Source organism: Diuraphis noxia, unplaced genomic scaffold (genome assembly GCF_037042655.1).
Source record: "Diuraphis noxia isolate RWA-SAM2 unplaced genomic scaffold, SU_Dnox_SAM2 contig0003, whole genome shotgun sequence".
NCBI classification, from domain to species: domain Eukaryota; kingdom Metazoa; phylum Arthropoda; class Insecta; order Hemiptera; family Aphididae; genus Diuraphis; species Diuraphis noxia.
Window position 1 is genome coordinate 13,130,194 of NW_028301713.1, and position 24,688 is coordinate 13,154,881.

The 24,688-nt window shown below is 28.8% G+C and overlaps 1 protein-coding gene across 1 annotated transcript in view; it reads right to left on the reverse strand.

Moving 5' to 3' along the window:
- Positions 1–16,676, reverse strand: part of LOC107162645 (uncharacterized) — a 51,630-nt gene extending 34,954 nt beyond the window's left edge. The window contains exon 1 of the mRNA XM_015509642.2: positions 16,310–16,676. Within this exon, the coding sequence (XP_015365128.1) occupies positions 16,310–16,341 (32 nt within the window). The 5' untranslated portion in view covers positions 16,342–16,676. The remainder of the gene's footprint in view (positions 1–16,309) is intronic.
- Positions 16,677–24,688: the final 8,012 nt, after the last annotated feature.

Genomic DNA, 24,688 nt, shown 5'->3' on the forward strand with positions numbered 1-24,688 from the left:
AAGTATTAATTAACCATGTAAACATGTTTTTTTTATGATGTATTTAAAACAATAAGTAAAATAAAAAAAAACAGTCGAATGATAATGACCTATACTCATAAGTTATGAGTCATAACCTACCTACTCCCCAAAAGATGAATTACGTTGGAATATATTATTGAAGGTTATTGTTACGTTGAAAGTAAGTCGAAGGAGATACCTACAAAAATATATTTCAATAGTACAAACATATACCTATACAACCTGCTAATTATTGTTTGTATGTTTATTATATATTCACAACAGTACTGAATCAACAGTAGGCTGCACTGAGTATATTCATATTAATTTATTGTTTATTTTGTAATTTCCGTCAATTTTATAATATTTGAGTAAAGCTAATGGATAGCATACAAAATATTTAAAAAGATAAAATTAATTTAACAATGATTTTATTTTCATAAGAAAATTAATGCATTTATCATGAAGGTAAATTAAAGTTATAACTATTAAGTCTTAAAACATATCATTCATATAAACATTCACTTCAACATATAATATAACTAAGACGATAAATCTTATTTAACATAACCTTTTACAAATACATATAAAGAATAAAATAATTAATTTAATTATTAACTCAAAGAGAAGTTACTCATCCACAGGTCGATGTATCGTATGGGATAAAACTAATCATAATTTATAAGTAATAACATCACGTACCTACCTTTTAATATATACCTAAGAAATATCTTTTTCCGTAGAAGATTAATTATAGAAAATTGATATTACAACATATTCGTCATCGTCAGCATCCAAAACCTCATCATTAACAACTCCTACCAATAGTGTTTCAGTACATGGTTATTATCAAAACTGTCGCGGTCTTAGGACTAAACTGCTAAATTATAAATGTAATGTATCTCAATTTAATTTCGCTTATTTAATTTTAACTGAAACTTGGCTAACAAAAAAATTTTATGATAATGAACTTGGTCTGTTTAATTATAATATTTATAGGTTTGATAGATGTTCTAATTCTAGTAATTGTAATCGCGATGGTGGTGTCCTTATTGGCATTCGCAAGGATATTTCCTCTCATCTTATTTTAATTTCTGAGACAAATGTTGAACAGATTTTTGTTAAATTTTCTATCGGTGCTTTTGTTATGTAGTTGGTGGGGTGGTGTTTATATTCCTCCACATTCCAATCCTGATATTTATAAATCTCACGTCAAATCTATTGAATCTATAACCTGTCAGTTCAAAGACCATATTTATATTTTCTGTGGTGACTATAACCTGCCTGAAATATTATGGGATAATGATTATGGTGATTTACGTTACTCTTTTTCATCGTTCCCCATAGCGCCGTGTATACCTGAAGCATTCGCAACCTATTCGTTCTTTCAGTTAAATAATATTCATAATTGTCATGGTTCGATTTTAGATCTCGTTTTTTGTAACACCAAGCTCATGTCTGTTAAAAAATCCTTTGAGCCTGCTGTCTCAATTGATCCCTACCACCCAGCTCTTTATATGTCTCTATCTTGTTCTCCTTTGGACCTTAACAGTAAACGTGACCAATCATTTTATAATTTTTCTAAAGCAGATTATCACTCAATTAGTACATTCTTAGAAACATTTGATTGGTCATCTACTTTCAAGCCTCATCTTGGCATTAATTCTGCTGTTAACGCATTTTATGATGCCTTGCATAAAGTGGTTATTGATTTTGTCCCTAAATGTAAATATAGCTTTTCTTCATTTCCTCCATGGTTCACTAAAGAAATTAAAAAATTAGTCATATTAAAGAAACAAGCACATGCCAGGTTTAAATCTTCATCTAGTGTTACGACTACAAAAAATTCTCCTTCTTTAGGGCAAAATTTAAATACTTATCCAAAAAGAGTTTTCGTACTTATTCATTTAATGTTGAATCGTCTTTTATTAGTAATCCTATGAATTTTTGGAAATTTGTAAAAAAAAATAGATCTAATAGTAATATATATTCCTAGTTCTTTAAAACTCAATGAACACATTGCTTCGTATGATCGTGATTCTGCTGAGTTATTTTCAACTTACTTTTCCTCCGTGTAATCTTCTCAAAAAGTTGCTTTAAACGTTGACGAACTTGGTATTTCTTCGTTTGACTTACCGTCCAATGTAGCTTTTAGTGTTAATGATGTGTTTGATAAGTTATCTAGTCTGCGTGGCGTTAGGTCTATTGGGCCTGATGGTCTCTCTGGTGATTTTTTATTTCATCTACCCTCAGCTATCAGTTATCCGCTCTGGTTATTATTCAGGCGTTCTCTTGATGAAGGAATTTATCCAGCTATTCTAAAATTTAGCTCTGTTACACCTATTTTCAAGTCAGGGGATCCATCTTCTGTCCTGAACTATAGGCTCCATTCAGTCTCATATCTCTAAAATTTTGGAATCTCTAGTATTAAATGATATTCGTCGGTCGATCAACCCTATTATTATTAAAAACATGAACAACATGGGTTTCGCCCGGGTCGGTCAACTGTTACCTGTAATTTAGTTTTTAGTAATTTCATTTTATAACTCTTTTCAACAACGTTCGCAAGTGGATGTCATTTACACGGACTTCCACAAAGCTTTTGATTCCGTTAATCATGATGTTCTAATTCAGATCCTTATAGCTTCTGGTTTCGGCGAGCCCCTATTGTCGTGGTTTAAATCCTTTTTAGTTGATAGATATCAATGGGTCTCGCTTTTCAATTTTAAATCAACTTTATACTTAGCTTCTTCTGAAGTACCTCAAGGGGGGCACTTGTCACCAATACTTTTCAATATCTTTATTAACATCATAGATAGCGCTCTTCATCACTGTCATTTTTTGTGTTTTGCTGATGATGTCAACTCTTTATGCAAATTGATTCGAATGATGACTGCTTAAAACTGCAAAGTGATATTAATCGGTTCGTGAGTTGTTCGACAAACTTAATCAATCTCTAAAAATATCCAAATGCAAGGTCATGACTTTCACCAGATCTGGTACTTCTCTAGTTTTCCCTTACCATCTGCGTGACACTGTAATTTCCCGTTGTAATGATTTTATTATGGATCTTGGCTTTAAATTTAATAGCAATCTTGACCCGAGCCTTCACATTGAAATGATTTGCTGTTCTGCTTTAAGAACATTGGGCTTTGTTATGAAGTTGGCTAAAGACTTTGGCCTTTAATCATCTCTTAAGGCTCTCTATTGTACTATTGTACGGCCTATACTTGAGTATGGTGCCGTAATTTGGAACCCACATACAGCTGTAAATGCTTGTCAGTTAGAAAGGGTTCAGGGTAGGTTTTTCCGGTTTACTAGCTATTTACTGGGCATTGATTGTCCACCTCATAACTACATACCTGTTGCCACTAATCTTGGTTTAGTAACTTTAGCTGAGCGCCGATGTTACTTTGGTAATAATTTTTTAAAAGATCTACTGACTGGTGTTATTGATTCTCCTTCTTTACTTGCCCTAGTTGCGTTTAAAGTTCCACAGCGTTCTATCCGTTCTAATGCTATGTTTCATATACCCTTAAGTTCCACCAATTACATGCAAAATGAACCTTTAAGACGTTTGATGTCGCAAGCCAATACGAACCCCACCTTTAACTTTCTTGATTTTTAATTTCACACATACTTATAATGTATTTCTATTGTTTTTATTTACTATCATCATATAATAATTGTAATATCATTTCTGCACATATATATTTTATTTATAAAGGGCTCAGCCCGTAAATTCTTAATAAATAAGCGTATAGTTAACACATATTTTTATATTACCTTCAAATTTCGATTGCAATAAACATTTAGATGCAAATATTCAATTTATACTTAATTCTAATTTTTATTTTTCACATTTTTTTAAAGCTTGTTTAGGTGGAACACCTACATGTTGCAATAAATTATTTTGAGACTGATTCACGCAGTAGTATATAGGATATACCTAATACTTAATGAATTTATTAAAACTGGCAAGCATTGTATTAGGAACTGATATTTATAATATAATATTGTTTTGGTCTGCACGTACTTGTTGAAATATGTAGATACAATTTTATCACGCACGTAATATTTTAAATTTAAATATGAATAGCTAATAAAACTATAGGAGGCATTGACTTAATAAGAACAGAATGTATGATATGAACCCAGCGTTAAAAAAATGATAATTAAATCATTTTTTTCAAACAAAATTATTTTTAAAATAAATACTGAAGATACTTTGGTACCTAAGATTAAACGATATCATTTTTAAGTCATACAGGATTTTTAAAGCATATAATACTCACCCCCACTTTTTCTTTTAATAGTGCATTTATTCAAATTTCTGTTTTTTTAACTATCTATTTAAGAAGTATCCATTATAGCGTTGAATAATTTTTGTTTTTCTAATGAAATCCTCCCATTTTTACTTAAAATTATTCAGCAAATGATTTTCTTAGTAATTGTTATGACATATATAGGTATCTAAATCATAATTCTAAAGAGTAGTTTTTGAGTTTATTATCCTTAAAAATAGTTTTACAAAAATATAAATTATGATATGTTACCTATGTTAGTAGTAGTACCTATAATATAATATAATATAATAATATAATAATAATAATATAATATAATATAATATAATAATATAATAATAATAATATAATATAATATAATATAATACATATTATTATAGCTATTTATTATACTTTAATAATTTTTACAAATGATTTAAATTGATAGATCAATAGTAGTTCCTAATATTTTTAAAACATCTAAATCTCCATATCTACTAAACATATTATTATCTTTAGTACACAAATTTACATGAATCAAAGTGATTTAGATGTATCAAAATTCTCGAAAAAATAAATAAATAAATAAATACCTCCCGATTAATTAAAAGTGAAAAAAGAGGGTTCCTATTTAGATAAAAATTTTTTTAAAAACGGAAGTTTGTGTTGACTCAAGATCTTCTGGAAGTGGTAGTAAAAATCTTAAGTATACGAAAATATGGCTTTCAAATACATTAAAATTCCTTAAATTTAAATTGAATATAATATGCACATAAATTAAGAATAAAAATAGGGAAAGTATATAGAACTTATATAGAACTTTCAATTGATTTTAAAGGTGGTTAGTTATTTTTTGCTAATAAAATTGAACGGATTATACACTATGAACAACATGCATTAAGTAAGCATGAAAATGGTTGTAAATACTGTTGCTAAACTCATGTTAATTTTTTAAATATTTATCCATATATTCTAAAATGTGTTCACAAACATAAATAATAATAAGAAAATGAACACAAGACATACGAAAAATTACATGAACACAGTAGTAAGTAGATCTCTACCGACATGAAACTCCATAAATAGGTAAAATCTCGGATAAAATGTTATGTTATAAGTATAAGGTCAAAATTTGTATGTTAAAAATAATTGGGAAAGAAAATATGATATTAATAATATGCTAAAAAAAATTACAAACATTCTTGTAATATTTACATAAAAATAAGAAAAAATGTATTTATTAGCTTGCAATAGGTACTTGTATAAGTCATTAAAAAAAGTATAAGTGTTTAATTGTACCAGTGTCCATGAATTTTTTTTGGGGTGGGGAGGGGAGACATACAGTACATAATGTACGACTAACAAACCTAAAAACCTTACTGAAAACTAGTAAAATTATTTACCAACCAATTACCGTTGAGAAAATGTAAATATATATGTTTAAAATGTTTTCATAAAAAAAAACTATAAAAATAATCAAGTATTAATGATCCAGATTATGCGTACAGCGAAATATCAATTCATTTATAATAATTAATAACAATTATTGAACTAATACCTAAAATATATTTTTAGATTAAAAACACCGCAATGTATATAACAGGTCAATAGCAGTAATTGAAGATAGGTATATTAGTCTACAGATTTAAATTTAACATATTCTATCTTTACTCGATAATATACACTTTTGGAGGATTATTATAGTTATTATAGTTATTGAATCACGTATTCACATCGAAACTAATTTTTTTATGCTATATACTTTATCAATCATTTGAAAAATCAGGAAATACATATGACGTAACCTAATTTATAGATAATACAATTGAGATTTTCCAGATTATAAATAATGTACATAAATCATTAAAGGTCGTTTAGGTTCTAATAAGCAAATTTATCAAAACATTTTTTAAATATGTTTTGACATAGGTACGTTTTAATTATTTGTATCAATAACCTTCTCATGAACATTTCTAATTATAAATATTTGTTTAGGTTATATGCGCATTTTTTTTTTACATGATACAAAGATAATACACTTCTAATCATAGGATAGGTGCTATTTAAATATTGTATTTTGTTTATACAGTAAAATAGGTAAATTACTAATTACTAAATATTAATCATAAAGATAGAAAAAAACAACTCGATCAATACATTTTTAATAACATATTTTCGTATCATACTTCTATAATAACTATATAGGTTTTTTTAGTCAATCAAACTATATTATAGCATAACGCATATTTATTCATAAGTGGCTATCTTGGAACGTACAGTTGGAACTATATGTATAGCATGCATAACTATTTTGAATTGACTTTCATCTACTAATAAATTACTCTACCGAATACCCCATAAATGATAAATGTCATATTAATAACGATTGACACGCACTACCGTCATAATACTATTATACTACATTCATGATTTGAATATTATTTATGAACATTTTATAAAAAATACCCTTAATTAAGACCAATGCAACATATTAATTTTCAATTGAATTTCTTATACGTAATATTAATTTTTAAATAAATAATACGCCAAATAATCTATTATAATTTATTTTAACTGTTTAAATAAGCCTGATGGTAATACAGCTGTCATGTTTGAAGATATTCAGATTTATTAACATAATATACTTACACATGCAACCATGCAAGTATACTTACATTATATAATATGTATATTACAAAAACGATATACCTATTCTTTTGATTAAATTAGGTATATTATTTTGGTATATCCCAGATTACATATATTAAAAAGCGTATACGTATATGTAGTCCTATCAGTTGTTGGAAGTTGTGTTAGAACGTAATACAGTGCCACCAAAGTCCCAAAAAGTATTTATATTACCGAATAAACTCTATATATTATAACACCCACCAACCATAACCATAATACAAATTTTGCAATAATTCCTACAACTTTTATTAAGTCGTATTACCAACGAATAACTATAAGTATTGATATCTCACATAGGAACCTTACTGTCGTCAGATATTAAAAATTATGAAAAAAACCATAGGCGTGCGCAGGGGGTATGCAGGGACGCAGGGTATGCAGTTGCATTCCCTGAAGTTCTGTGAGAGGTGAACATCGACTCTGGAAAATTGAAACATCCTGCAGTTATCAGTTATCAACTACCAAGTATTTCCGAAATACATACTTCTTGTATTATGTAATGGTATTTATTACAATATTTTTTTAAATTAAACAGTAGGTTTTTCAATATTTGTGAATTGTGTATACATATTATCAGAATTTTACGAGCTTAAAATAACTTTCAGTCCGCGCTATTGTCAGCCTTCTGCATATCCTAAAAAAGAGTCCTGCGCACGCCTATGAAAAAAACGTTTGTTTCTCAACACCTTCATATATATAATATGCATTATATATTATGAATCGATTTAATTTGGTAGCTGATCACGAAAGTCAACTATGTTTTAACGGACCACTAGAATCACCAAATCAATCAGAAAAGTTTGCTTATATCAACTAATAGATTTGAGTGGTTTTATAGTGTATTTAAATGCGTTAAAGCCAATGTTAAAGCAGTTGGATAGCTTCTTTTCTCCTAAACCATTTGAACAATTAAATTGTTACGAAGCTTGCCATCAGAAGTTTAAAGATACGAGCAACTTTTTAAACAAATATTATATTTTTGAAATTATTGATTATTTGTATTTATGGTTATTTTTTTTATAAGATTCAGTAGATATTTTTAAAAAGTAATTAAATTAGAACCAACATTTTGTTCGACACTCGTCGTTGACAGTTTAAAATACTTTAATGTTAACAGTATAGATTATAGACGAGAATTCATTAAGGGGTGGGATAGCATTTAATTTACCATTGTTGATCAATTCGATTCAGTTATTATTATTTAAAGAATGAAAAAAGTTGGAGAGGAATCGAGTAGATTGACATGATTTTGTCTACAATGAAACATGATGATTATACAATACTGTAATTCAAACATCCATAACAAATAATGTATGTTTTAATGGCGTGTCTATACCTATGATACGTGTATATACCCCTTTTTACAAAGCTTTAATGGTACTTATTTGTTTACTCTTGCCTCTAGCACCATCCTCTATTCTTCTTTCTTGACCTCATTTGATTAATCGTTCTTAACTCAGTCTGCTCAAGAAAAAAATTTTAAATTTTAAAATGCCCACAACTTTTTGAGGAAAATTAAAGCGAGGATCATAAAAAAACACACAATATGATAATATTCTTAGCTTGAAATGTATTAATAAGTTTATCCATCATAATATTTAAACTAACATAGTAAAATAGATTCAGCTGATAGTATTATAATCTTTACTATCTAACTCAATACTCATTTATATTAGGCGAATTATAAAACTATAAAATACATTAACTAGATATACTCAAGGGCGTAATTAAGTGGTGGTGAGGGGGATATATCCCCCCCAGAGCCTATATAATGTGTATATTTATATATTAATTTGAAGCTTATGGAATTATATGTTTTATCGTGCTGACATCACGACGAAATATATTAAATATAATTAATATCAGGAAATCTATAAATTATTGTTTAATTTAAAAGTAAATTTTAATTCTAATATATTCAAAATTTACATTTTGAAGAAATTATTATAATATTGTATAGGTACTAAATTGAGTAGAATTTTAAAGCACATTTATTAATACATTGTGTGTACATATATATTAGTTTAAGAATTTTTGATGAAATAGTTTTCCCAGATATTGTACTTGAAAATCTAAGTATTTTGTGTGGAAAACAATGTTTATTCCCCCCTAAGACAAATTCCTAATTACGCCACTGGATATACTCGTACGATACCTAATGACAAATTGAGAAACATCAGAATATTCAACGTAGCTAAGTTGTAAACATGACACGGCAACAGCAAATAGTGACCCCTTCCATCATATAACTTTACTGTCCACACACTCAATAAATTTATTTCTGGTGTTTTTATCATCGTCTATATGCCATACGTAAATATTACAAATTTACAATAGTTTAATTAATAGGCAATATTAACCATATTAATTTATTACAGAACAGTGAGCGAGTGAATAACTTTACCTACTGGAGAAGTGGCGAAGATCGAATAGGTTTTAAAAAAACTACTGTTTGATAAACGATTATTTATATCACTTAGGATAAAATATATTTATTATTTATTATTTCACATATACACGGTAAAACGTCATATACAATTAGACAATGTTTGAAATGAATTTCCCACATAAAAAAAAGTTAACAAAATCGGATATTACATTATGCACATTGATTATAAAGATACGTATTTTTGTAGATAGATATCAGTGATTTCAATCAAACCTTCAGGAGTAACTAACTTATACGTTGAGTATATGAACAGAATAAATCATAAATAACAACGAAACGTGATAAGACTCTGCGTAGCCACCGCCACAACACCATGATACAAACAAAAACTTAATTATAATATAGTTATTACTTATATACAATGAGAGTGGAGATTTTTTTTATTCGGTATATAAAATCACGCGATTTTTTAATTTAAAATTGGAAACAAGAATATTTTATAATTAAGCGAGAAGTAAATCGTATGACACCATCACACATGGAATTTTAACTCGTTTGTTAAAATGTCTAAAATTGAAAACTACCTATTTTGCGTGATCAACGTATAGGTACTCCTACCATCTACCAATTGGCAATTACTGTAACAGCTTTAATAATTTTAGATGATAATAAATATAGATGTAATATTAATAATACTATTATCATTAGTCATCACTTATACTAATATACTATTATATGTTCATGATCATACCTAATATTATTATCGCATGTATATTTATACCAAAAATGCATGGACAAGTATATTACAACTACATCGAGCCGTCGAGGTGTAACAAAACCACTGTCAACTCGGTTAATTCATCAGCAGATAATCCAATACGTTATATATATTGTTAGTAGAAAATATCAGATGTTCACAGAAATATATTATTACAATGAAATTTATATTCTAATTGCTTAATCAATACAAACGTGATTTACCATTAATATCATTTAGACGATTTGTCTGGCATCGGGGGCAGGCACGTATCCAGGGGGTCCATGCCCCCCCCCAATTTGTCAGCTAATAAAAAAAAAGGTTTTATATATCAATTAAGTATAAAAATTGTACTAACAATTTATTTCGACCCCCCCCCCCAAAAAAAAAAAAAAATCCTGGCTACGTGCCTGATCGGGGGGTGATCGCTGATCGAGCAGGTCTCTGTGTCCTGTGACCGGGTAGGATATTATAATATATCATATATTATAATATATGAACGTACGGTAGTCACCCCACGCGTTATAATAAGTATAAAATTAAAAAAATATCAGTAGGTTTTCTAAGCAGTAAACATTGGAAGTAACAATTTATAAGTGCTAATTAAATTTGTATTTTTAAGGAAATATATTATTTCATAATTACCTATATGACAAATGTTTTTGGTACACTATACTTGTCTAATTATTATATAAAAGTAAAACAAAAACTGGAACGTTTTAATAGTACTTAATACACGTTAAAATCAGTGTTTGGAAAGAACGTCGTTCATGAATGCATGTTCACACGTTCACGTTCATTAGTTAGTGAACGATACGCGAACGTCGTTTATTTTTTTAAAATAGAACGTGAACGTGAACGACGTTTATATTTTTAATGAATTTGAACGATTTTGAAGACGCTCAATTTATTTAGTATTTAATAAATATAATATGTATATAATTTATATACTTTAGAAAATGTATATGCTCTAAAGTCTAAATTGTTTTTATTTTAGGGTTGATACCTATATGTTTATGGGTTTTTATACAAACTGCTGGTAAACTATTTGTAAACAAAAAATTAGATGAACAACCTTATGAACGCGTTTATTTTTTCAAAGAACGTGAACGTGAACGCGTTCGTTTGAAAAAACATGAACGTGGACGTGAACGAGTTCCTTTTTTAAGGTCTGAACGTGAACGAATTCATTTTTTTAGTGAACGTTCTGAATACTGATTATTATTATGTTTTTGTTTGTATCTACTTCAAACTGGTTTGTTGTTGATCAAGCAATTCATTTAGTATGCAAACGCATAAACTTCCGGGTCATAATTATTAGATATTTTATTTATGATATAAAATAAAATAAACAGTAGCGATCTGCAGACAAATTGTTGATAGTCAGACTCGGGGGCCCAAGATAAGGGGAAGTAATAAAAGATTTACATCTATGTTCTACCCTTTATTTTATTCTATCTTGACAAAATAAAACATAACAGTTTATTATTATATTTTTCATATTTTAGACTATTGTGCACAATAGATATTTTGCAGGGTAGTTGTTTCTTTTACTATTATTAATAGCTTAACATAATATTATGTGTAATATGCTTACTTAGGCAATAAGAAATATGTATTTTGTACAACAATAATTTAAGCTTAAACATTTAGATAATTATAAATTACAATTATACCTATTATAAATTTAAATGACATTTTGAATTGATCAGATTTGACAACATTTTAGTACCTACATCCGAAAAATATAATAAAACGTAACAACTAACTACCACGTGGGGTGGACCAGCCAATGGTGTCAAACTACATCATACGAGACATCATACCACTAGAGAATAACATTCTAGTTGCGTAAATATTATTTAAATTATATACCAATTAGACAATTAAAATAATTTTTAACTGAGTACCTACATAGACTTTAATGAGAAAATTACATACTACCTAAAATATTTAATTTTTATACCAATATCTTTATAAATTTAGTGTTCATCAATAATTATTTCAATAATGAAACCGAGGTGTAGACTGCTACTGCACCTGTGGTTTTATTTATATTTATTTTTAATTTCCAAATGACAATGAACATAATTATACAAATATATATTATATATATTATTCACTTATGTACCTATTCATAATTACTCACTTAAAACAGACAACATTTTAGGAAGGTAGTCAATTCATCTAAACAGTCTACGCCCCAAGAGACTTCTACAGTATTAAAATTTGAAACTTGTAACCCGATTCAAAATATATTAAGTTACTTGTACATACATATTTTCTTTAATTTGTATTCTATTATATTTTTATGCAATACTATTTCTACACCGATGCCAAGGGAAACAGCATATAAATGATCGAAAATATTATATTTTAAACTCCGGTTAGCATAATAGGTAGGCGAGTAGGTAGGTATTAACACATTTTATAACTATCATATTTTATGTGGTGTTTTTGATTTTGTACTACAAAGATACACATTTGGAAGATTTAATGAAGCTTAGGATAAGACACATGAAAAATAGATTATACATTATATACATGATATACTCACTTACACAAAATCATTTCAAAAGAGTTAGTTACTTGATAATTTCTTATCAGTGTTTTATAATAATGAAATTGTAACTCGGATTGTAACTAATAATGCAATCAATATTTAGTCTCATAATTGTATAATGTATATTACCTATATAATTTTAATAATTATTTTGATTGAAAAATATCCATTACACATACAACCATTAACACATGTGACCATGTTTAGAGTAATATTGCATGGTATTTCATGTAATTATGAAGCTGCAAAAATAAGTTTCTCCCATTCAAGCTACTTTTCCAAAATGTTTGATAGGTTTTTCTAGGTGCTATACGTTATACTAGTAAGCTGATGCAGTATTTTAAAGATAAACCTCGAGATAAACTATTTATCAATTTAAAGTTATGTATTTCTAATAATATTTTTTTAAATCTAACTTAACCTAACCTAAACTAGGTAACTTCCAAAGATTAGGTAATCTAATAAATAATCCATGAAACAGGTAAAAATTAATAAATAACACAATATGTTGTATACATTTAATCGAGCACTTAATATTTACATGGTAAAAATTGAAAATAATAATAATAAACAAAATAAATAGTTTTAATTTATCTATTAATTTTAAAACATAATAAGTAACTTAAGTATTAGTTTAACCAATTACTAATATATTTTTAGTTAATAGTAACCCATAAGTAATGATTTTCATTTTAAAAATTAAAAAAATATAAAGGTACCTAAGTTACCTAACACTATATTTGAATAATTGCCTTTAAAAATGTATAAAATATATGATGAAGTCCCAGATAAAGCAATGAAAGTATACTACCATGATCCAAAAGTATTATTCAACACACCACTGGTGGTTATTAATAATTAGACAACAACCTAAACAATAAAATTTCATTCCATTTCACAAAATAAACAAATTAATTTGGTGGATAAAAAAAAAAATAGAAATATGAAGTAGGTATCATTATTTTTTATGGAACAATTCAGTGTGATAAAATGTATTGATTCAAATGATGAATATTGTACCAACTATGTTATTCATAAGTTTAGCTGAACATAACTTGATATTAATTATAATAAATAAGCATGTTACAGTTAAAATACAATAACACCAAAACCAATTATAGTATTATCAATATGCTTGATAGGAACTAAAATTTAAAAAAAGTTAAAAAGTTAATGTAAGACCAAACAACTCTACCTATTTATTTTATTTGAATTAATTATAAGACATTAAACAAAAACTATGTTTATTTAACTACTATGTACTAACGCCCTACGTACAGAACTACATTTACAAATTATATTTTAAAGCGGTAATTTAAGAACAATATAGGTACAATGGTACACAAAAATTAAACTTTCCTACTAAATTTAAATTTCACTTTAAATGATAATAATAATAATAATCAAAAATATTAATAAATCACAAATATGGAATAATTAAGAAAGTAGATAGTAGGTATAATTAATCATCTTAAAATACAAAATAATGTACTAAGCATAATTCTAACTGTTTAAAAGGTAAGGTTTAAGAATAGTATAAGATCCAAACATACCAAAGAGTAATAGGTACACAATGTTTTTAAGACATGTTGATACCAAAATTCTGACCAACAACAGTTCTCAATGAGATAAATACTTGCTCGATACCCATTAAATTACAGAATTCAATACATAAATATATATTTTGTTCATTATTTCATATGAATGTATCTACCTACTTATTATTAAAATGTTTGCTAGGAATAATATTAGGTTCTAAAAAACGAATTGGTAAAAATATATCAAAATATATGATTTAATTTATTGGAGTCTTTGGGTCATCTGGGTCTCCGTGTTATAATTTTTTTTTCATTAATTTGGTATTTACTTTGATATTAAAAATCTGTATGTTATTTACAGTGCTATGAATTATCTGGTGGACTGATTGAATGGCAACTAGCCTACTATACTTTATGATTTGTAGTTACCTACTAATTATGTATATTTAATAAGCATTGAAGCAAACTCATGATTTTATGTTAGTCTCAGCAAAATATTGGGCTCAATATCCCTTAGTATGATCAAAATAAAAACACGAGTAAAAACATATCTAAATACCCAATATAGGTAATAGGTACATTATATTTATGTTGTACAATGTATAACATTATTCAACTCTCAAACCACCATACCTACTATTAGCCTAATTATTTTATTAATTATCATATTGAATGGTATTTACCTAATCATTTAAATTGTTTTTAGTCAGTATTTATATATTATATAGGTAGGCACTTATCTACCTCCAGGCAAATGTCTTTTGTTGATTAGACAAAAATAGAATGCAACAAATAGTTAAATGCTCGGCTAAATGAGAATCATGTTGCAAATAAGCAAATAATATTCTCACATTTTAATCTATGTGATATAATTTTTCTACACAATTAAAATCCACTTAAGCATAATGATCTTAATACTTGTCTTAATATATAACACAATAGGTTGGTGAAACACATTGAAGTAGCCAACAGGCATGATATGAGTATGATGTTTAATAAATTGACGGTTTATCTACAAGTTTCTTATTTTTCAAAGTACTCAAACTAGGCTTGATATGCGACTCGATTGGCTACAACTAGGTATACTAGAATAAATACTTGTCAATATTATATTATTTCTTATAATTATTCTTACAGACAATAGAAATCACTAATCAGACAAAAAAAAAAAATGTCCAATGAATTGAATGGATCTATTATATTATTTTAACTTACCTACAAAACATGTTGTAATAAAAAGAGCTAATTGTTAAATTGTTATCTATCTCAAGCCAGGCTGTTTAGGAAAATTTTCGAAATGGTATAGATAATTACAGAAATACGGAAACGGTTATCTATAAAACACTGTTTAAAACAAAGAAACCTTAAAAAGTACGTCTTTTGGTTAACACCATCATCAATTGCACTTCGTGATCCGATTCTGACGAGTTTGAGCATTTAACCTCTACACACCGGTCTATAACTGGATAATACGACAATAGTAATAAAGGGATCGCATTTAAAATGAGTAAAAATAATATTATTTCCGCATATTATATATTTTAATCCAGAAATTGAATGTAATCTCATGATACCTAGTTGTAACGCGTTATCATCTAAAATTTTGATGATAATAACAATAACAATATTATAACAACAACAATAACAAAAACAACAACAACAACAACGACTGTGCAGACTATGACAGCGTTTGTCCGCCGAAACAGACCAGGTATGTGGTTGGCTGATGGTGGTTGACACAAGTGAGTGAACTAAAATATAATACATAATATTATTATGTATCTATAAATGCTAAATAATTTCACGGATCGAACGTACAGTGAGAGGACGACGGCGTTGCCCAATAATGTACGCACTACGCGACGAAACGATACGTCGATAATAATAATATTAATATTATGAGATAGGTACCCATTATACGATCGCCAGGCCGTGACCTCGTTGGTCGTACACGCGAGCCCTCGGGCCACCGGCGGCGGTTACTTACGTTACGAAGATGTTATTTTCTTTTATTTACTATAATATTCGTCTAGGTAATACTACCTAAACCTGTGCAATGTTATTGTTTTGTCACGGTTTTCGTTTTACCTTCGTTTCTCTTTGGGTTTTTTGTTTTCCATTGCGACGTTGGCGGGTCGCACGATGCGCCACTACTTTGTTCGGGGGCCGTCGTAGGCCGACGACCGCGACTACGGGACAAACTTTCACGCGAATACGCGATGGAAAATAATATGCGACGCAATCGGTCGGCGGCAAACGGTAATAGCAATATTAATCGATTGTTTCGGTCAATAATAATGATAGCGACGACTATAATAATAATGGTAAAATATGCAATATCGTCCGACACACTGAGCGTGCGATGGTTATCTGTCGATATTTCGTCGGGACTCGCGCGCGAGCGCGACACACTACGAACACAAACGTACGGCAATCGCGAGAGCACTGAACAGCGAGCTCTGCCGCTCTGGCCACTGTAGGCGGGCGGCGTCGACGGTAAAAGTTTCGGTCACCCTTCCCCCTTTCCGCGCGGCACACCCGCAGACCGTACCTTTAAACAGACCGAGCCTGAGCGGGCGGGCGGGTGGGCTCGGACTTTTTACTGATAATTGCCGTTAAACGGAAACCGGTTGCGGAGCACTCCGAGCGCATCGGTGGATTTCGATTTTCGAACAGTTTTCGATCCCATCTCGGCTACAACAACAACAACTGCAGCTATAATGTGGCGCGCCCCACCGCGTAACCCGTTCGTCGGGGCTTGGGCGCTGATTGTGTGCAAGCTTTTTTTTTTCACACAAAAACAATTATTCCCAAAGATTTCCGAGATTCGCCCCGATCACCCGTACGTCATGGTATGTCAACGATTTTCTATGCAATGAGCATTAATCAGTTGTAGCTGAAGACACGCGATTGGCTATCATAGCCTTATTGGTCATGGGACTAAAGGACTAATAGACGTTGTTTTGAGGAAAAAAATTATTGCTATATTGACAACGTGGCGGTCTACCGTTTACGTCACGGTTGTCATTATTCGTCGTCTTTATTGCCGTTGATGTCATTATTTATTATTATTGTTGTTGTTGGTGGTGGTGGTGGTCATGTTGAACTCGATCATGGATTCATGAGTCGAAATTTTTTTTTTTGTACCTTAGTAGGACGTGTCGTACCGAGTTATGACTAGTGACTAGTAAATTGCACTCTTGCCACTCTTGCTGTTGTTATCGTGACATCAAATGCCTACAACAACAATTACAACTTACCGTCAACCATGGTCTATCGTTTATCGTTTAATGCTTTTGTAGTTTTGTCATAAAAAATTATCTAAGGTTTGCTGAATGATGAATGCTGATAAGTGAAAACCAGACGTACCAAGTCACAAAATATGACGTACCGGTCCAGTGTTGCCAGTAACACAGTAACCACGGTGTTGAAGTGAAACTATGCACTCTTGAAGGGTCGTGCGCGCCGCAGTTATTTATTAACTACTGTCTATACTGGATTTTTTGACTAGCTCGTTATAGTTTTTGTTTGGCCCGAGAGCTATACAAACAACAATACAACATACAATTAAAGATAATAATAATAACCATTCGTCAAAAACAGCCGGTTGAACCATAAATCATGTGATTCCTACTTAGTTATGCTTTAGTCACATACAACTTACTGTCATCTACCATTATAATAAGCCGTTTTATACTGCTATATTGCCTATACTTATGTAGTATATCTCTAGAATTTAATCAAATCTCCCCATACATACAGCGTATTTTCTTTTAGTCGCACAAAATATTTCTGTCCAATAATAACCACGGTTTTTTTTTCCGTTTACGAGAGAAGAACTAGGGAATACTGAAATACTACATGTTTTTGATGATTTTCAATGACCTTCCAACGATTTTCCAAATTTTCATACGATTTCACATACTTTTATAGTTTTATAGTAGGTACCTATTGACTCGTATTTAGTTAATTTTGGTTTCGGATCCATAGTTTAAGTTCAAAATAACTTTAAAAAATTGTATGTACAAATATACTGTTTATAATATCCCCTCATACACCTTATTACAAAAATATATTTAATTGAAACAATTAAAACAAAATTTTTACGTAGCTATAATATACAATAAATATGATAACATGAAGTACCAAACATTAATTTGGTAAATTTTGATTCCCGTATTACAACAACGGAAATCAGTCACCAAGTAAAATAACAAACTACTATGACAATAATTATTATGGAATACAGTGTAGACCTAAATAATTTTAAAAATGTCTTATCAAATGCATGTTAATAAATAAATAACAACATTTTCAAATCAAACTACTTTTAAAACTGTTAATTTTCACTACCTATATATGTGCATATAGGTACAACTAGACCCTAAACTGTGGGGGTGATAAAAATTTAAAATTATACAAAACTTACTAATAAATTACGTTTAAAAAGATTAATAATAAGTAATACTATATAATAATATTATAATAAAGTGATTCTCCTGCAGTATTCAGTTTTTATATAAACGACTTGTTAAATATTTTTCAATATTTAGCAGTGATAAGCTTGAAATTGGTTCTCGTGCCGTGCGTTGGTCCATGGCCAGTTTTTATTCACTCCATTACACAAATTAATACACAATAATACTATATAACTGTATAAACCATTAAAGTCCATAAGTGCATAATTAAACAAGTATAATTATCTTGGGGGCATACAAAATATTTAAAAGTGCTTGTAAGTTGTAAACAATCTCTAGCCGGCTAGCCACAACCTTGTTGAGTATATATACTATATATTATAGTTTACCTACATATTATACAAATATGTACTTAATACCTTTTTTGCTATATGTTTGTTATTATTTAGGTTACACACATAATATAATACGTATAAGATAAAGATGTAAAATATATACCTAATACATAATACACGTATGTGATGGGATGCGTGAACCTCATTAGTCATTATATAATGATTCTCAAACAGTTAATTAGGTGTTATTATAACTTATAAATAAATAATTAGTCTATAGGTTAATATTTCTTTCGGGATTAGATCTAATATAATAGCAGTATCAATAGACAATATTCTATTATGTTTATGCGTATGTCCATTTATTTAATTTAATACATCATACCTACATAATATGTATTATATCGTATACACTATATTAATATGATATAGAATTATTTTTTAAACTATTCATTTAGGTATATTTTAGAAGTTAGGAGTAGATATAATTATTTTATATAATATCAATTATAATTTATACCTAGTAAAGTCGTAAGGCTATAAGTACAACAGTATTTATAAATATTATATTTCCAGTAGAATGTTTTAAATACAGCCATATGACACTTGTCAGCTGAGGGTAGAGGCGGTTTGAGTATAATATTTTTGGTGCACTGCACCTCCAATGTTAGGGGGGTGGGTGGTCTTGGTTGAGCATGTGCTGACCGCAATGTTTAATTTTAATGTTCAATAAATGCAAAGTAATAAAGTACCTAATCAATGACATATGATAAATGATAATCGTGGCTGAAACTATTGAAAGCGTCGAGTTAAGAATATAAGGGCCTTATAATTATAAACTATAAACTTATTAAAAAATATTTATTTGTAATTTATATTATGATGGTGGTGGGGGGGGGGGTGTCTATATATTGTCTTGCACCATTAAGTATAATACATTCAAACCGCCTCTGGCTGAGGGTGTCCTCTATATGATGTATTTTTTAAAATCTTTATGAATACCGTATGGCGTATACGTGATATTATTATAACGATGTGTATCTATAATATTATAGAGTATACAGTACCTGTACACTGCAGTATGACCTTTAGTGTTATAACAATTCGTGAATAACAACATGCATGATTATTAATTAAACCTATACTGAGTGTCCCGCCTTATGCGATTCATTCAATTCATTTAAAATCATAGAATAATGGAAGTTCCATATTTTTAAATTTAAATTGGTAAAGTTTCAAATAACACACTGTATACACTTGGGTGAAGTTAAATTATAAGGTATAACCTACTTTAAAAAGAATTTTGATTTCGATAGATTTATATAATTAATCTTTTATACCTATTCAATTACTTCTGTTGAGTATTGTAACGAAATCATTAAGCGTAATAAGTAATAACTAATCGGTGTTATTAATAAATATTGGGCAATTTTTATACCAACAAATAATAAAGCACACTTAGTATATTTGATATTTATTTTTAATTATTATTATCTATATTCTATATGTACGTATAGACGTATTTTAAGTCTAAAGTATTATTATATATAATTTATTATATTTAATAATTATTTATAAATATCAGATAAATCGCAATAGATTTTTAATAAAGCCTAAATAATGCGCTTTACAATACTGCCTATATTATATTAAGTAAAACGCTAAATAATTTGAATTCATAAGGTAGCTAAATGGTAGGTCATCGGCCATCGGGATATTATAGTAAACTAAAAACTCTTATATCTAAAATATAATGCGAATATAATATATTAATATTATTATTATGGTATGTACATATTTTAATATTGTTAAATATTTCTGAGAAAATTATAATACCAAAAATCATATTAGTAGTAAATAAAGTACCAGTACACACAACACACAAGGGTGGAATGAGACCTAATTTCGGGTTTGAAAAACTTATTTTTCCGGCCCAATAAGCTCATCGGTTATTGACTGTTTCGGGGACTAACCTACAGACACAAACATGAAAAAATATATGCTTTCATCTATCAAATAATATAAAATTATTTATGTTTAAATATTTTAATTTAATATTTATTATATTAGAGGTATAAAAAATATACATATAGTATGTAGGTACTTATACATACTATCATAAAGTATACTTTAATAACTATTTAATTTAATTAATATTTAATAACTTATATTACTCATAAGTAAGAGAAATTTAGAAAATAATTTGGAATTTTCACTCACTTTATTTATATTCATAGGTACCTGAACTATAAAGAATTTATTTTTCAATCACCATCAACGTGAAGGACTGAAGGACTCTAAAAGTGTTAGGTTGTCATTGCATTTCTCAAACGGTTTTTTAGATAATTTAATGCAGCAAAAAACTAAAAAATACGAAGGAGTGGAATTATCATACATGATAATAATTATCAACATTCAACGTTTTATAGCATCTAATGTTCTAATATTAATTAGTATATTATAATTCATAAATCATTATATTAAATTGATATAATAGGTAACATCGCGTTGATTTCACTTAAAGATTATTATAACAAAATTAATTTGTTAATTGTAATAAGGATCATTTAATATTATTTGAAATTTTGAAACGTATAGATTAGAGTATTAGACTAATTGTTGTTTAATGTTCAATTTTTTTTAAAATTTTTTGTCACAGGGCCGACCCCCTCCCCCTCCTCATATATTATCCGTCAGTGCCGACCCATCTGAAAAACATAAAAATAAATTATTGATAATATCACATGAAAAATATTTTAACGCTTGTTGTTTTTATTATTATTATAATGGATGGTTAGTGTACCAACATACAATGTCCCGCGAGGATTTACACCCATTGCGATATCTCACGAAGTAAAGGGGATACAAAAATTCTGGTTTTATAATAAGATTCACAGGGATACCGGGTATGATGATAAGAACTACAATTATTTAATTTTTTAAATTTATTGTTTTAATGTTTTTGTAAAATATGTAAAATATATTTTTTTATTAAATTATTTCCAAAAAAATTAAAATAGCCATTTTGTAGGGTTTATTTTTCTGAAAATATTGACATTTCAAAGTTTTATTTTCATTATTGAAATAAAATATGATTATAATTTATAATTATTAGGAAGACGGAAAGTATTCGGCCGGCCGTATGGGAATGCGCGCGGCGCGGCGGGTCACATAATGTTTGATAACTTATAGAGTTAGAATGTTTATGACTTTAAAAACACTAAAAAATGCATGCAAATATGCACAATAAATATCAAAATATGCCCTTAAAAAAAATTAAACATGTCATTTTAAAATTTTATTTCTAATCCAAAATTTATTTTAAATTAATTTAAAACTTTTTTACAACTTTAAACTTAAATACAAATATATAAAAATAAAAATATAGGTACTAACAGAAAATTAATATTTAATTTTGTTTTTACTCAAAAGACACAAACAGGTATACATAAAAATGGTTAGATATGGGCAGTGACAATATATTTATTGTCACTGCTTTAGATAAGTTAATTATATACTATGGATTTCATATTTTCTTATTTTCGTTATTTTTAAACTTTTTTACCAAAACATTAAAATAAAATAAAATTATGAAATAATTGTAGTTCTTATTCCTGCAGTGAGTCTTATTACAAGACTAGAATTTCGATATCACCGCATTATTTCGGGAGATATCGCAATGCGCAATGGGTAAATCCCGACGGGACACCCTGAATAATAGCTTGCTGTTTTTACTTCTTATTTTGTATAAGTTCATACCTATATAATAATATATTGGTTAGCTACAGATCAAGTGTTAATACATTTATACATGTAATAGTTTTAATTTATAGAAGGTAGGCATGTAGGTAGTATGGATATATTTTAGGTAATAGCCATAGGCGCCCGCAGGGGAGGGCAAGCTGGGGCATTTGCCCCCCCTGGCTTTTTCAAAATATTTTTTTAAATTGAATGTTTTAAGATAAATTACTATATACTATACAACAACTTTAAAGTATAAAATAAGTTGTAATATAATAAAATATAATATATTGTATACGAGTATAATAAAAAAGGTTATTATTTTAAAACACCTAGTAAAATTATAATATTTATCTTCAAATCCTAACATTGCCCCCCCCCCCCCTAGAACAATTTCTAAGGGCGCCTATGGCGTAATAGCAGAAATCCCCAATACTCATTAGTCATTATCAATAAATTATAATACCTACAGAGTACAGGCGTAGTGTGACTATACGAATATTACGAATCAAGGTAGATATAGTGGCACTACAACACATTTCTCTCATTTTAAGTTTGCATATTAATATGATAATTATTATCTGTCACTCTTTTATAAGTATAGTTTCGGTAAAACTTTATAGGATTTTTCGATAAAACCTATAAAGCTTATATTCTATATTAAAAAATAGACTAACTAGCAAGTTTTACTTCAATATACGAGTAGTACTAATAAATAATAATATTATATTTCATGAGTTGCATTAAAATTAAATTGTTGGCTCTAAAAAATTTGGATATTATTTATAAAATAATCAATTATTGTGCCACAAAAACATAATATACTTATATAATATGGCAGATTAAATTGTTTAAACTATAACATGCCATTGTGATTTGCTTTCATTTTCTGCTGTTTAGCACCTATTATATGATGGCGTTGAGGTTAACACTTGGATACTTGACAGCTAACGAATATGAACATTTGTATGTTATAAATAGATATTGTAAATTAACACGATTGAATACTTAAGTTGAAAACATGAAAAATATAAAAGTATATTATATTACTAATTAGAAATTATATGTATGAACATTGTATTCTGTGTCTAAAGTCTAAACTCTATCAAAAAGTAATAAATTAAATCTTTTATTAATTACTACGACTAAGTACCTACGTATAACTAAATGTATAGTAAAATAGACACCTACCTAAATAAACCTAATATTAATACAAACTATAATATTTATATATTGAAATTTTTCACTAATGTCTAATCAACATTTAAAACTATTTTTATCGATAATGAGATCCACAGTATAAAATATTTTCAGGGGATCTCCACAACTAAATATTCATTATAATTTATAAAAAATATAAATAAAATACAGTTATCCGGGTGTTCGTTTTAGGAAAATAAAATCAATCATGTTATTCATTATTTAAAAATAATAAAAATAAAAACTTAACGTAAATCAGCGGCAGCGAAAGGGCAGAGCAGAAGGCGCAGCTGCACATGTCCAGAGCCCCACGGCCTTCATTATTTTATGATTAATTGTAACTTTGTAAGCCTATAATTTTGTTTTCAAATTAAATACACAAATTCAACGCTTTTTATTGGTTCACTGAACTCCTATCATCGTTGTATTCCCAACACGGCCTGCGAACTAATATATACAAGCTCCGCTGTAATATGATGTCGGCAGCCAAGATCAACAAACAGGACGGTCACCGCGACACCGCGCAAGTCAATTTCGACAAATACAGCGCGATTATCGCGCCTGACTATTATACCTAGCTGAGCCCGCGTGCCATAATGCTATACGAGTACGACTAAGCTGCACCAACGACGCCGTGACAAATATCGCCGTGGGAGCCGTCCTCGAACAGAACGTCAGCGGTCAGTGGCAGCCGCGGGGTTTTTCTCGAAAAGATTATCTACCGCCGAACAAAGTAAATAAGATGACGCATGGAACATTCTCGCCGCGTATTT